We start from the raw sequence: 15,939 nt of genomic DNA on the forward strand, positions 1-15,939 counted from the left end.
TTTGTCATACTGTACTACATAAAAAAATACTTTGTTCCAATTGTCAGCATTATATTATTTACTGTAAGTTATAACTTGTGAGGGTAAACATATGGAAGAACACACAAACATGTTTTCACTCTATTTTGGCCCCATGGTAGATGATGATGTGTTTCCAACTTTACACATCATCATCATCGTTTACGTCTCTTTTGGGAGCCATTATAAACACTTCATCAATTATTCATTTGTTTATATTGCATCATCATGTATGTTGTATTCTGTAGAGGGATAATTATAAAACTAAATCAGTCCCTGGAAATCAAACACATGAAGAAAAACATGTCACCTAACTTTGTTGGTTTCTTTAATCCGCTGCATTGTTTCAGGTTATTTTGCACACATGCCCTAACTGTCAATTCTCTGTTTTTTCCAACAGAAACAACATAATTTTGTACTTCTTTGCGAGTGCAAAGAAGTATATTTCACATATTTTCTCTGTATTCTACAACTTTCAAACACTCTCCAGTCACACAAATAAAAGTACACCAGTAAAATAACACTGAAAATGTGCTGGAAATATGAAATATGAATGAATTTCCTTAATTTTCTAATGTTTTCCCTAATGCTTTCAGGTGTACAGTCAGTTATGTTGCTTTTTGCAAAGCCGTAAACACAAAATAGTCACTTTAATTATTTATAATAAATTAAAATAAATAAAATAAAAAATAAAATACATTAAAAATAATATTATTTATTTAAAATTAACCTATTTGTGCTATTTACTGTTTATGCTGTATATTATGTTTTTTATCTTCAGTGTCATCTATTTATTCTCCATATTATTATCTTCTTTTGTCTCTAGTAATACATGGGAGCCAGGCAACGACACTTCGTTGGCAATCTCACTGCTGTGTTTTTGTGCAATGACAATAAAGGAAGTCTGTCTATATTTCGCAGCTTCACTTTCAGTTTTTCAAAAATATAATAAAGCTTGCTGTTTCATGGTTGAATACAGCCTATTTTTGCTAAAAATTTTGCGTATTGAAGAAAACTTTTACGTATTGTATGCCTACATTAAGCCTAAGTCTAAGTGAACCTATCTAAAATACAGATAGGCATCCAGAAGATGCATTTAAAGACGTAGTGAATGATCTGTAGTACTTTACACTGGTCACTAGGTGTCGGTAACAGCAGACTTGATCTCCAGAACAACAAGCTTTCATTGCAGGTTTGAATTATTCTCAACAGGCACAACAATCCGTAATAGAAACACGGGCTACTGTGGCTGCAGTTAGCCACGGCAAGCTAAAACTAAACTCAGCACCCCTGACTTCCCATTCCCCCCAAGGGAACACATTTATAGCATCACACACGAACACGAGTCTTATTTATGTCTTAAATGTTGTATTTACTCTTTTGAGTAATATGTATGTCTACTATATAGGGGAATACGAGTGCAAAGGGCACTATAGGGCTGTTAGTTCAAGTCTGGGGGCTCTAATAGAAAGTTTAAAGCTGTATTTAGGTCATAAACAAGTTTTCTATGCTCCAACTACAACAATAATGGAGTTATAAATAAGGAATTCTACAACCTTCTTGAAAAATTCAAAGCATTTTATTCCAGGAAATACATGGAAGAAACAGTTTCACTATATAGTTTTTTTGTGTATCTGCCATTGTGCCACATGATATTAAACACATAAATCAAATGTACATGTTCTCTATATGAACAAATACAACTCTATGTATTACAGTGCACAATAAACAAAAAAAATTCACCTAAGCAGAAAAAAATACTACATTGGAGTACATTTGTTGTGGTGTCCTTTAATTATTCCAAATTATAATAAATAAATCTTGACAAGTAAACCGTGAGCTATGTTGATCTTGCAACACAATGCAATAGAAGATTTAAAAATACAAAAAGCATGGGTGACATGTTTCCAGTCCATTTTTAATCATCACTGAACTGAATTCAAATGTGACATGTTGTCACCGTGATGTATCACCCAAAATACAACATAAAATAAGGATAGCTTTACATAAAAAAACAGACTGTAAAGAAAAGAATACAAACAATCTAGTGTTTTACAATTAAATAAGGCAAAGCTGGAAGGCAAAGTATCTACATAACGAGCGTAAATAATAACATATGATGATTTTTATTATCTAGTGGAAATATATTCTGTGTAATCTGCTGCTGTGTTCCATGACGTTGATTTCTTCTAGGGCGACTTATTAAATTAGCTGTGAAGAGATAAGATAGATCAGCTTACCTACTGCCTCCTTGCTACTTTTGGAGTGTCAATAGATGCTACAATAATGATAATAATGATGATAATAAAGTGCTGTGCTGGGGGCCATTTACTGTATGGAACAAGAAAAATTAAACCCCTACATTACGGGAAAAAACAGCATATTGTTAAAAAAAACAAGAAAAAAAATTACGTTTTTTTTTTTCCTCTAAATACGAAAAACAACCTCTTTGCATATCTACAGGAGTTGGTTTGGACAAAGTTAGGACTCCCCTTTATGAAATGTAATTCTTCCATTACTTTCATGTGCACTGGTGTTATGAGACATATTATTTTCTAGCTTTACTTACCACATGAATCCTTCTTTAAACTCAGTAAATTTGTGTCGGACCATAAACGCAGCTAGGGCATCTGCTACCTACAAAGAGGAGACGAGAAAACTATTAAAACATAGAAAAGCACCCTAATATGTGTCTGATACACTTCATGGACACTGTGTACTTTTTCAGGCGCATCCTCATGGACAGCATGACCACACTGAGGGAGGACCTGCATCTGAAACTTCCCTGTGGACAAAGTCAGCTCATCAAGCACATGGATTTTAGGCAGAAAAATGAGCTCTTTACCTTGCATCTGTCCAATAGTAAGGTCTTTATCAAGCCGGTCCACACCTGCACAATACACATGTTGAATTCCATACAACTAACAAAACAAACGCTAAGGAAATGTTAGTAAGTGGAGGGATCGAACCTGCCAGCAGAAGCAGCTTTGGCACAGGGCAGGTGAGGAAGAGCGCAGATAAGCCTTTAAACCAACCTTCCCAGTACTTTTCTGTCTTTGCTAAATCAACCCGCCACGTGAAGATGCTTTCTTTTTTTGTCTGCAAGGAATCACTGTTTTACAATGGGAACATTATGTTCATCACACATACAACTCACAGGCCACAGTATTAAGTACACCAACTATACAAGACAATGCTGAGTTCGGACATTGTGGTGTGTGTTATTGTGGTGGTGTAGAAATGTAGTGCATCGCAGGTGTTCCTAATACAGTGGCCAATGAGGGTTTTATGCATTGCACCGTGAACCTCTTGGTCGTCTTCCTTCATTCTCTTCTTGTTCGACTCCTCTTCCCCTTCTTCATCCTCTTCTTCTTCTATTATTCCTTCACCTATGCTGTTGGAGACGCCTGGGCTGCTGCTGGACTCCTCACATCTTTCAACGTCACAGAACAAAGAATTAGGAACCTTAAATAAATATTCATTCATTCATTCATTTTCTACCGCTTATTCTCACCAGGGTCGTGAGGGTGCTGGAGCCTACCCCAGCCGTCTTTGGGTGAGAGGCGGGGTACGCCCTGGACTGTCGCCAGCCAATCACAGGGCACATTAAGACAAACAACCATTCACACTCACATTCATACCTATGGACAATTTAGAGTCGCCAATTAACTACTTTGACTACTATACTGTATTTGGACTGCATTTAACCAATAACAACAACCATTAGGACCATAAAGAGGTGCCGAGGGGCCATTTGCAGTCCATAATTTCTTTATTATAGGCCTGTGGGATAGTTTAGAAATAAAATTAAACACGCAAAAAACAGTAAATATGGGGAAAATAGAGAACAAAAGGCACTGGGTTTAAAAATATGCAATTTTTATCCTTTTTATTCATTCATTCATTTTCTACCACTTTCCCTCACAAGGGTCGCAGGGTTGCTGGAGCCTATCCCAACTGTCTTAGGGTGAGAGGCGGGGTACACCCTGGACTGGTCGCCAGCCAATCACAGGGCACATATAGACAAACAACCATTCACACTCACACTTGGGCGTCGCCAATTAACCTAGCATGTTTTTGGAATGTGGGAGGAAACCGGAGTAACCAGAGAAAACCCACGCATGCACGGGGAGAACATGCAAACTGCCCACAGGGTGGAATTGAAGTTGGGTCTCCTAGCTGTGTGGTCTGTGCGCCAACCACCGTATTATAAAACAAAAAAATATATACATATAAAAATCACAGTGGGCCCCTACATTCTATTGATTTTTCTGTACTCAGCCCTCGTGGAAAAGGTTTGCACACTCCTGCCATAAAGTAGGTACATACTTTTTAACTTGGCCTCCCATTGACACTCGTGCTGATTCTATGTTTCTGATCTGGCCACTCTTCACACTAGCAGGAAACAGAAGTCACGTTTTTAAGCCAGTCATACTTTAGAGGTGTACTGTAGTAGCATGGTTGGTTGAGGCTTACCTCCACTCGATGGCATTTTCCAGAGATTTAAACATCTTTGGCCTACTCCTGAGGAAATTCTGCATGCTGTTCAGAGCATCCATTGCTGTGCCTGCATGCAAATGACAATACAGGTATTAGTTGTACCACAATTCAAATGTGGACTGGCAAAACAAAAAAAGAAGACGTACCCTCAACAACATCGATGACACACAGGCCCAGCAGCGATGGTATGTGATTGGCAGCTGCCGTGTGAACCGCTATGGCCCCACCCATGCTGTGCCCGATAATCATAATTGGCGGCGGGTTGTCGCCATAAAGAGCCTCCACCACTTTTCCAATGTCCCTATGGAAGGACTAACTCATTACTTCTGTAACAGTGTAACAACACACAGCGACTTACTTGGCCATTGTGTCTGCAGACAGATCATTTGAATTTTTCACTTTGGAGTCACCTGGAACAGATGAAGGAAATAAAATAATTCTCTAATTTCTAACAGTTATTACGATTATTTCCCCTTGATTTCCACCAAACTTGAACTAAATCAGTTAGTTGTAGAGCCTTCACGCTGAGCTTGAAATCTTACATAATACTGTATGTAAAGTGACATTTTGCTGCTTTTTTTTCCTACCACTACTACCCAGCCAATCACAGGACTCACATATATATATAAACATCCATTCACATCTATGGACTATCTACAGTATGATAAAAACACCCTGGCTAGGTTGTACATTGTAAATGTAGTTTGTTTCAGTCATCCAGTAGTTAGTAGTAATGCACATTAGAAACAGGGTTAAGGTTAACAACAGTGAAAGAGAAATAATGTCCAACGTTTACACTCAAGAACCCTGACCCATTTCTGCTTAAATGAAAATAATTATACCACAGATCAAGATGTTCATTCATTCATTTTCTACCGCTTATCCTCAGATTAAGATGTTTTTTCTTTAAATACTATTTAATGTTCAGGGTCTGTTTGGGCCAATGTATTTCTTATTTTGTGATTAGTAACACAATTGTACTTATATTCAAAATAAAGTATTGAAATTGTGACATTTACTGAGTGGCTTATGACCGTCACAGGGATATTCTCATAGCTTGTAGTTTTTGTAATGTTATTTATTACTTGCTGTGCCAGGGGTCCGAGAGGACTGAAATTTCATGTATGCTGTATGTCGATCATGTATAGCATATTTGACAATAAAGTTGACTTTGACTTATTTTATATTAATTAATAATAATTATAATATTAATGAAAAAGAAAGAAAGGAAATGTGCAACTAATTTTATGGGTTACAACATAAATCCATAATCATAACAAAAAATAAAATAAGTAAAAATTAATAAAAAAAAGTTAAAAAACCCCAAAACAAAACAAACTTAAATTATATTAGGAAAGCAGGAAGTGAACAAATGTAACAGTTACTTATTGTAAAAGTACCAGATGGAGGGGTAGGATTTAATAAGCTTTGCTTCTTCCTACTCCTTTTGGACATGTGGAACTGTGAACTGATTATGTGATGCACTCAATTGTAATCTGATGCATGTTCAAATGAAATTAAACCATTGCCATAAACATCTACAACCCATCTGTATTTGTGGCCCCTCCACATAATTCTATGTTTTGTGGGAATTAGATGAGTAGATTTGAAATAACATCAGTAACATACAGAAACTAACCTGCTGTGCGTATTGGTGGTCATTAAACACATCACAGCTGTATTTTGCATGCACTTACCATGAGCTCGAAGGTCCATAGCCACCACCCTGCAGTTGATCCTGCTGTATATGACAGCCTGTAAAAGCACACATAAACACATTTTAGTGCCAGAATCGAAATAACAGGAAATGTTAACTTGCTCACAGTGAAAACAGCCCAGGAGAGAGCTGAGTGTCCTCCTCCATGCAGCAACAGAAGCACAGGACCATGAGCACCGCTGCAGTAAATCCTGAAAACGTTCCAAGCAGTCAAGGAAATGCTGCCCAGGTTAGACAGAAAATCTAGTGTGTTAAAATAGATTCCATTTTATTTTCATTTGCTTTTTTAAAGTTTATTTTTTTATTGGCAGTTGAATTTATTATGTTTGGTAGTCTGTTTAATTCATTTTATTTCAAAACTGGTGTATTCATAGGTGTATTAGCATTATCATGCCACATTACATTAATGAAAAAATGGATCTCAAAATATGCAGGACAATTATCGTCCAGCGAAATTTGTTATGACAGAAAATAATACAGCTAATATAATATGTGTGAATGTAGGCATAAACAAACAATAAGGATATGTCTTTGCCATTTTCATTCTCTACTTCAACATCTTCCATGGTTTCAAAATACTGGCTCCATGTCAGCGGGCTGAAATCTCTTTTGCGTCCAGGCCTGATTTAAACAAAACATAACATGAACAAACTAGATTATCATCATAGACACATGAACACATATAAATCATACATATTTGGAGGGTTTGGGCCGGGGTACTGTTGCTGACTGTCAACATCTCTTTATTACTCATAAGAAACAATAACAAAGAGGGACTGTGCAGTTGCATGGTAAATTGCAGTATAACAAAGTGACAACCATTAACAAATCAATGGATTTAGGCTTTTAAAACACAAACCATTTAACACACAAATGTATCGCTCTGTGATACATAAGTACAAACAAGCACTAGGTAATGCATCTCATGTTGTTTGTAGTCCTGTGCTATTGTACCACTATCCTACCACTATTGTAGCTGTATGTACTGTCTGCCATTTACCAGTACAAGCAGGTCCTCTTTGAATCAAAGGGTGATAGTAAGTCCTAAACGTCACAACATGGTGGCATAGTTATAACATGTGATTGTACAACCAAACTGCGTATGGTTCAGCTAGTACCTTTTCATATCATGTCAATGACTGTTCACCTGAAACTCTGATAGCACCGTATAGCTGCAGTGCATAGGCTAATATTTACATTCACTGCTAAAACACAGGTGCTAAATGTTGTGTTTGAAGACAAATGGAGTTGACATCATGCTAATGCGATGCTAATTGACTCACCCCATCTTCATTTTGGAGCCGGACTGAAAGCTCCCTGGCATCGGAGGTCTGGAAGCTAACAAGTTTAAATGCAACTGCTTCTCCATGTTGTGGATAGCGGATCTCGGTCGCTGTCAGGAACGGTTTAATGGGACATCGACCCTCTTTGGCGGCATATGAGCTTCTTCCCACTAGGCAGACGTGACACAATGGACTCCAGCTAATGCTAAGGGGCTACATTTGACACAAGCTACAGACTACAGCTCTTCTTCTTCTGTCTATTGTGATTTAAGGTGTTCTTCTTTGTATACGTCCCCTATAGTGGCTATGCTGCCCTCTAGCGGATATAAATATATCATTTATACAGCATAAACCTTGGGTGACGACTACATCTTCTTCTACGATTATTTAGTTCTGCCTTGAATTTATACCGCCACACTGTGTTCAGCAAAAACATTACATAAACTATTGATTTTTGGTAGGGCTATTCGACTGAATAACAAATTACAAATAAGAACTATAAATTATTTAAATAACTATATATAAACTAAACTATTATTCCTATTTTGTTGATAATGTGAATGCGAGGATATGTAACACACCTTAATGTTTTGGCTAAATGGCTAATAAAGTCAGGAACCATAAAACGCAATCAAAAATATAGATATGAATGCACTCTGGTGTTTTTAGCAATCTGCTGCAAAAATGTTGGTCGCTCCCAAGATTTGAACAGAACTGGCGGGCCATACTGACGTTCTTCCTGCAGCCCACCAGTTGAATGGCCCTGGCTTATAAGGTAACTCATTGCCATTGTGGAGCTCACAATAAAGCTCTGTATTTTGTACTACCATAATACAGAGCTTTTACAATGTCTTTGTGCTTTTCCAGTGACTTTGTGAAGAGTGCCGATATCATATGACTTTCTCTCATCACTCAAAAACTAGGTGTGGACTTTATTGTTATATAGAAAGACAAGGTATGCAGCTGTGTAATAAGAAGAAACATGTTTTTAGACCATCAGGGACTTCTCTTATGATCACGTCTTTGGATTTGGGATTATTATTGGCATTAGTCCAGGGTGTACCCTGTCGCTCATCTGGGATAGGCTCCAGCACCCCCCAGGATGAAGGGATGGATGACTGGATTAGAATACATTATCCTGAGCTTTCATTCATTCATTCATTCATTCATTCATTTTCTACTGCTTTTCTACTCACGAGGGTCGGAGGGGTGCTGGAGCCTATCCCAGCTGTCTTCGGGCAAGAGGCAGGCTACACCCTGGACTGGTCGCCAGCCAATCACAGGGCACATATAGACAAACAACCATTCACACTCACATTCATACCTATGGACAATTTGGAGTCACCAATTAACCTAGCATGTTTTTGGAATGTGGGAGGAAACCGGAGTACCCGGAGAAAACCCACGCATGCACGGGAAGATGCAAACTCCACACAGAGATGGTCGAGGGTGGAATTGAACCCTGTTCAATTAGCTGTGAGGTCTACGTGCTAACCCCTGGACTGCCGTGTAGCCCATCCTGAGCTTGACAAATGTATTTTTCTTGTTCAATAAACCCGCATTCATATACAGTATTATTCAAATTCTTGCAAAGTAATGTAAAACTTTTTTTTTAAGTGACAGTGCTGAAATGGCAACAAATCATAGGAATGACCCAGTTGTGTCAATCATCAACATGTGCCTCTTAAAAGCCAGTCAGCCGTCAGTACATACTGTACATACTGTACTATATACATACTGCACATGCAGTCAGGACCAAACATTTTGGTAGAATGAAAAAAAGAAGCAGCAACTAAATAGTAAAACAGTTCTGGCTTCCTTTGTCCATCTCATAGCTATGAAATAACCACAACCACAGGAAGCACAAGCCTGCAGGTGAAAGGCTCTGTGAATAACAAAGCATACTTGTGTGGGCCAGTAACATTTACATTAAGTGGCAGTGGGCCTTATTTATAGCAAGGCGGTGATAAGCTGCGTTCATTGCACTGATCAACAGTTCGCGGTATTCAAAGTGTGGCAGAGGACAGCACAGGGGGGGTGGATGACACAAGCTGGTGTGCTCGGTATCATTTTGCAAGGACTGTTTGAGCTGGTTGTAGCTGGAACTGTGAGGTGTTTAATGCCATGTCAGTTGCCTGAGAGAGTTCTTTTAGACTGGGGGGGTGTGTTACAAACACTTTACAAGCTTTATTAGCTGTTGAGTAAGGCAGCATCATTCAGGATCAGTTTGATAATAACACTAGAAACATACTGAATACTAAAAGTAATGAGTTGAGTCAACCGTTGGTTTTTACTTTGAATTATTTGCATGGCCCCCTCTTGTGACCGCTGATGTAAGCACGTCGGGGCCTCGACCCAAAGCAGACATGGAAAGTCACATGTATGCAGGCATGCACCCTCCAACACTGCCTGTTAAGTGTCTGCCCCCCCCCCCCCCCAACACATTCCACAGTCCCTTATTCTTAGTAGTCGTCTGCATGATAGTCTGAATGATTGCATACAGATGCTGTACATCCACCCACTCTCATACACTGTATGGATTGGCTGAAAACATGATGATACCCTATTGTCTGGAACATTGTGTCATGTTGTGCCCGTCTTTTTTTTTTTAATTTGTGTGTGTGAGACACCCCCTTAACTGCAATCGACATCAACCAATTAACTACAACACTAACTCTAACTAATGTATAGACAGTAAATACAACTAATGTATATGTTGTGTTCATGGATCATGAGGCAAGAGGCGGGCACACCCTGGACTGGTCGCCAGCCAATCACAGGGCACATATAGACAAACAACCATTCACACTCACATTCATACCTATGGACAATTTGGAGTCGCCAATTAACCTAGCATGTTTTTGGAATGTGGGAGGAAACCGGAGTACCCGGAGAAAACCCAAGCATGCACGGGGAGAACATGCAAACTCCAGGTCTTCCTGATCTTCTGACTGAAACATAATTTCATAAAATATTCCAAGTTTCCTAAAGTTGTGGTTTACTATAAAGTACACAAACCTGCACACCTGAATGAATGAAACCAGCAGCAGTGGTAAAAATTTCGGCTCTTTGAAGTTGGTTCCCAAATGCCTCCTCAGGTTTTTTACTTGTTGCTTATTACCAAAATATGTTTGAAATGAATTTGAAGTAGTGCCTGTACTGTTATTGCCTTTTTTTAAAATCTCATCTTTCATCAAACATCTCTCACATTTGCCTCTACACAGCTATTTCTTTGACATGAATATGAAGGGAATGGGAATGTATAGGGGAACACTGGTCTTTAGTGTCTTCTTTGGCTTTTATCTCCTTCTACTCATTCTCTTCACCATTTCATCATCTCCCTCCCTTCTGCTTGTGTTCTCACGACTGTGATGTGCAACTGAACGTCTGGAGAGTGACTTTTATGTGTGCTGCTTATGATATTTATTTATCCTTACTGATTTGACCACATAGTGTAACCACTCCCACCTCTTTCAGCTCAGTGTCAATGCATACGGTTCCACACATTTTGACGAATACGGCTTTAACAGAAAAAAAACGACAAAGGGAAAAAAAGCCGTATGGTTCACTTCAAAGAGCCGACTCCAAATGAGGTGGCAATAAAGGAGAGGGACAGACCAGAGATAATTACATCTGGATTGAGGATGGAATGATTTGCCGGTGTAGTGTGAACAGAAGAGTGGTATGTACGTCAAGTATGGTATGTCAAGTTAGTATATAGTTAGTATATATTTTAATGTCATTGTTTGTTCATGAGCAGGGATACACAAGAGTAAAGTGATATAGATAATGGTGTACTGCTTGGTGCTGATGTGATTGTAAACTAGTGTTGATTCAAATAGTTTGTCCTCTTGTTGACCGCCTTTACTTGGAAGCAGTGCAATCTATGATGTAATATAATTAAATATGATAGTGTTATCAAGTGCAGCCCTCTGTGGGGTGACTTCAATGCCCCGTGAAAACACTCAAGGAATTCCATAAGGCGTCTCCGTCTGGGATTGGTTGCAGACATAAACCAATAGGCACGTGGAGAACTGCATTTTCCGAGAACTCACCGCAGGCATACGTTGAATGTGCGATAAATAAAACGACGCACCAACATGTGGTGATTACGGAGAAAAAAACTTTTCCTTTCCTTTCTATGTGCTTCCTTGCATCCTTGCCTGGTCTGCCGTGACGGTGCAAAGTGAAGATCAACAAGAGCTCAAGTATCACTGCCTCTGTTGTGTGTGTGCGTCTGAGTGTGTCTCCCATACTGGTAAACATGAGACTCACATAACAGGTGGGCTCAACTTGTCACGCTACATGGGGGTCATGTAGAAAAAGGTGGCTATAAATTCAGACGATCTGGCGACGAAACAAACAGTGAGAAGACAGCAAGAGATGTGGACAGTCGAGGAATCACCTCAAGGATTGCTTCTATACTTTGCTGCACAGGGATTAATATAACTTTTGTGGATTAATTGAGGTAAACCTTATCCATCTGAATATACTTCTTGATGTGCATTTATGTATCATACTAGTATATTTACATGATGGTTGCATGCTGAATGCAGAGATGGTTCATATGGAAAATGAATGAAATAGATCAATGCCGTCATGTATCAAACAATGATCGCCATTATTCCTCCTTGGGTCTGAAAGAGAATACAGAATTATTACACAGAACCAATGAGAGCATCTTACCAGTGATAGGTCATTATGCAACAATGGATAGAACTATCCATAAAATACTCAATAAATTCTCAATATTTGAATAAAAGTTGGATCATCTCAGCTCACATAATACTTTGTTTGGATTAACCATTTAATTATGTACTATTTAATGTTTTTGATTATTATATATCATTTATTATGCAGTCATAGCTATCGGTGTAACGCGCAAGTCCTACCTCGTCCCGTACCGCGCAATCCCGAGACTTGTATACGGGCTCCGCTAACATGTTTAAACCCGAAAGGCCGGTTAGGCATTGCTACTCGGGTGCATAGGCCACACAACGCAATCAATGCAAAGTAAAAGCCAAAAGGTTTTAGAACAAAGTTCAAGATTATACAGTATGTTGTTGGATAGCGGTTAGCATACGGATTATGGCCTATTGTTGCTAATATGCTAAAAACCAACTTAAAATAGTCGTCACATAACTTACCTTACTCATAATTTCCAGCCTGATATCGATCTTTTTGTAAATGTACCAATCCTCTTGTGTCCGCATTAGAAACAAGTTCTTGCCGAAGCTTCGTCGGTCTGTATTGAAGCTAAGCTGGTTGCTTGAGTCAAACAGTTTGACAAATATTCATGTCGTTTGGCGTTAAAAGGTTAATAAGCGCAGATGTGAGTGATATTTTTCTTGTCTTGGTATTTATGAGTTTTTTTTCCATTCACCTGATGATTACATAATGCGTTCACCGAGGGAGCAAATCACAAGTCCATAAGACAACTGAGAAGTCAAAGACAATTTAACTTGTGGTTATGTTACGTTATCAGCTGAGCAAGTGGAAAGTGTGATGCCAGAGGTTCTAAATATGTTGGTCATGGTTCGCGGTATGTGCAGGTCAAATAAGAGCATGTTTTTCCGTGTGTGTTACTGACGTAGGTGCAAAAATGGTTGGCATGAAACCCAAAGACGTGGTGCCCTCTGCGACTGTGAAGTTCTTTGGTGCTGGCACTGCCGCCTGCATTGCTGATCTGGTCACCTTTCCCTTAGATACGGCCAAAGTGCGCCTCCAGGTAGGATGAGATGGTGATAACAACGCACGTTACGGTAGTTGGATGTTTGCTGTGACTCTGTATGGTATTGTTGACTTCAGGTTCAGGGAGAGAGTCAGAAAGCGGAGGGTGCCAATGTAAGGAAATACCGTGGAGTTTTTGGCACCATCAGCACGATGGTGCGCACAGAGGGGGCCAGGAGTCTTTACAATGGACTGGTGGCGGGACTGCAGAGGCAGATGAGCTTCGCCTCTGTGCGGATCGGCCTTTACGACTCCATGAAGCAATTCTACACTCGGGGCACAGAAAGTGAGTAATCCATTGGATGGATTGTCTTCCTGACAAAAGGCGCCTTGATAGTGACAGTGGATGTGTTTTCATAAAGGTTCTGGGATTGTTATCCGGCTCATGGCGGGATGCACCACCGGCGCCATGGCTGTGGCTTTTGCACAACCGACGGACGTGGTGAAAGTGCGTTTTCAAGCTCAGGCTCGCTTGTCTGATGGTGGGAGGAGATACAACGGCACCCTGGATGCCTACAAGACCATAGCCAGAGACGAGGGGGTACGAGGGCTTTGGAAAGGTACGAGTACATTACATAACATTCAAATCTCAGCTGACAGTGATGTAACACTCCTCTTGCTTTCTTTTAGGCTGCATGCCCAATATCACGCGGAACGCCATTGTTAACTGTGCGGAGCTGGTGACATATGACATCATTAAGGAGGTCATCCTGAAGTATAACTTGATGACAGGTGAGGGAGTAAACAGGCCATTGCCGCCTTTATTTAAAGGGACCGTATGCAACTGGATCAAGATGACTTTTTTTCCCCTGACTATAAAATACCCAATTTGAATTTATTTGGGATTTTAGATTATGCATACGGCCTAATGGTAATCCATCCATTCTTTTCTATGCTGCCTATCCTTACGAGGGTCGCGGAGCCTATCCCAGCTGTCTTTGGGCGGAAAGCAGGGTACACCCTGGACTGGTCGCCAGCCAATCACAGAGCACATATAGACAAACAACCATTCACACTCACATTCATACCAATGGGCCGCACACCGTACTCCGGTTTCCTCCCACATTCCAAAAACATGCTAGGTTAATTGGTGACTCCAAATTGTCCATAGGTATGAATGTGAGTGTGAATGGTTGTTTGTCTATACGTGCCCTGTGATTGGCTGGCGATCAGTCCAGGGTGTACCCCCCATCTCGCCCGACGACAGCTGGGATAGGCTCCAGTACCCCCACAACCCCTGTGAGGATAAACGGTAGAAAATTAATGAATTTCCCTTATCTTCTGGAAAAATCCTCTTTTGCTCAAATCCCCTGTAAACAGGCGTGATACAGGGGTGTCCAAAGTACGGCTTGGGGGCCATTTGCGCCATGTACAACAGCAAAAATGGAAAAAATTAACAAAAGTCCTAATGTAACAAGATAACATTGAACTATTAATATGAATGACACAAATTAAATTATTAAACATATCAAAATAAGCCCACATCCTGTTATTTTTCACTATGCAGGCCTCAGTGGAAAAAGTATGGCCATCTCTTTATCTCTAATGTATCCTATGTTGAAATGCTAAAACTGTGGTTGTTTAATGATGGTTGTTCCCTTGCAGACAACCTGCCGTGTCATTTCACAGCTGCCTTTGGTGCAGGCTTCTGTACCACGGTGGTGGCGTCGCCTGTGGATGTCATTAAAACGCGCTTCATGAATTCAGGCGCCAATCAGTACAGCAGCGCCTTCAACTGTGCTGTCAGCATGCTGAAGAACGAAGGAGCCACCGCCTTCTACAAAGGGTGCGTTCTCCTAATGACACCCATAAATACCATCAACTTGTTTCTGAACATTCTCCTCCCTCAGGTTTATGCCTTCCTTCCTGCGACTGGGCTCCTGGAACATCGTCATGTTTGTGACATATGAACAAATCAAACGAGGCATGACCAAGTACTGGGAGTCGCCCTTTTGACCAAAACAACCACAGATGTCATGTGATCTTTCCGCCACGGTGCACAGTAGTGGATGGTGGTTAATGACAGCAGTAACAACAAGCCCCAAAGAGTACTTCAAATGCTTTCCCTGTGGACAAAGCTCAGGTAGAAAATAAGACATGCTCCTTGTCCAAAACCAGAAGTGGAAGTTCTCCGGTTAATTCCTACATGGATGCCATACCTCTTTGGATTTTATTAATGCGGTTGCACATGTGGTTGCAGGTGAAGGGTACCAAAATATGAGGATCAAAATTGTGTTAGATTTTTATGTTTACAAGAATAAACTGCAAAGATCCTGTGAAAATGTTGCTATAATGTATTAAATGTGTCACTGAAGGTATGAGCCATATGACAACATAGATGCTTTTTATGTGCTAGTTTTGTTGGGAGTTTACAGTGTTTGCTCACAAGCCATTAATAATGTTCTTAAATGTCATGATTTGTTGCTGGTCGATAAGTTATAAATGTTAGAAAAGTGTCATAACAAGCAAATGTTAGAAAAGTGTCATAACAAGCAAATAAACACATTTTATAAATATGCAAGTTTTTGCCTTTGTTACAATACACCATGAGGTACTCATTAGTGGCGCAACGATATGCTTTGGTAATTCAATACATACATCAGTGTCACAGTCTGATGTTTTTTCATCGAAAATATACATTTATAGAGTATTTTATTGAAATTTAAACTCAAAACTTTGGTTAGCGTACGC

General features: G+C 39.8%; 2 protein-coding genes across 4 annotated transcripts; one reads left to right on the plus strand and one right to left on the minus strand.

The window, feature by feature from the left end:
* Positions 1–1,595: 1,595 nt before the first annotated feature.
* On the minus strand, positions 1,596–7,607 carry ppme1 (protein phosphatase methylesterase 1). Its single transcript, XM_058086922.1, has 14 exons — positions 7,519–7,607; positions 6,763–6,856; positions 6,342–6,434; positions 6,216–6,273; positions 4,877–4,928; positions 4,665–4,819; positions 4,495–4,585; positions 4,348–4,413; positions 3,325–3,451; positions 2,988–3,117; positions 2,864–2,908; positions 2,739–2,803; positions 2,588–2,655; positions 1,596–2,229 (listed from the first exon to the last, which is right to left on the minus strand). The coding sequence occupies exons 1-14, from the start codon at positions 7,602–7,604 to the stop codon at positions 2,226–2,228; spliced, it is 1,134 nt and encodes a 377-aa protein (XP_057942905.1). The 5' UTR covers positions 7,605–7,607; the 3' UTR covers positions 1,596–2,225.
* A 3,429-nt stretch (positions 7,608–11,036) lies between these two features.
* On the plus strand, positions 11,037–15,764 carry LOC131138349 (dicarboxylate carrier SLC25A8-like). 3 transcript variants are annotated; one of them, XM_058087187.1, is made up of 7 exons: positions 11,037–11,218; positions 13,113–13,246; positions 13,327–13,534; positions 13,611–13,808; positions 13,879–13,980; positions 14,854–15,034; positions 15,099–15,764. In XM_058087187.1, the coding sequence occupies exons 1-7, from the start codon at positions 11,203–11,205 to the stop codon at positions 15,202–15,204; spliced, it is 945 nt and encodes a 314-aa protein (XP_057943170.1). In that variant the 5' UTR covers positions 11,037–11,202; the 3' UTR covers positions 15,205–15,764. The 3 variants fall into 3 exon arrangements, with proteins under 3 accessions (XP_057943170.1, XP_057943171.1, XP_057943172.1); XM_058087188.1 differs by having other exon boundaries at positions 11,037–11,200; XM_058087189.1 differs by lacking the exon at positions 11,037–11,218 and adding an exon at positions 11,225–11,986.
* The last annotated feature ends 175 nt before the right edge of the window (positions 15,765–15,939 follow it).

This window comes from Doryrhamphus excisus, chromosome 11 (genome assembly GCF_030265055.1).
Source record: "Doryrhamphus excisus isolate RoL2022-K1 chromosome 11, RoL_Dexc_1.0, whole genome shotgun sequence".
Lineage (NCBI taxonomy): Eukaryota > Metazoa > Chordata > Actinopteri > Syngnathiformes > Syngnathidae > Doryrhamphus > Doryrhamphus excisus.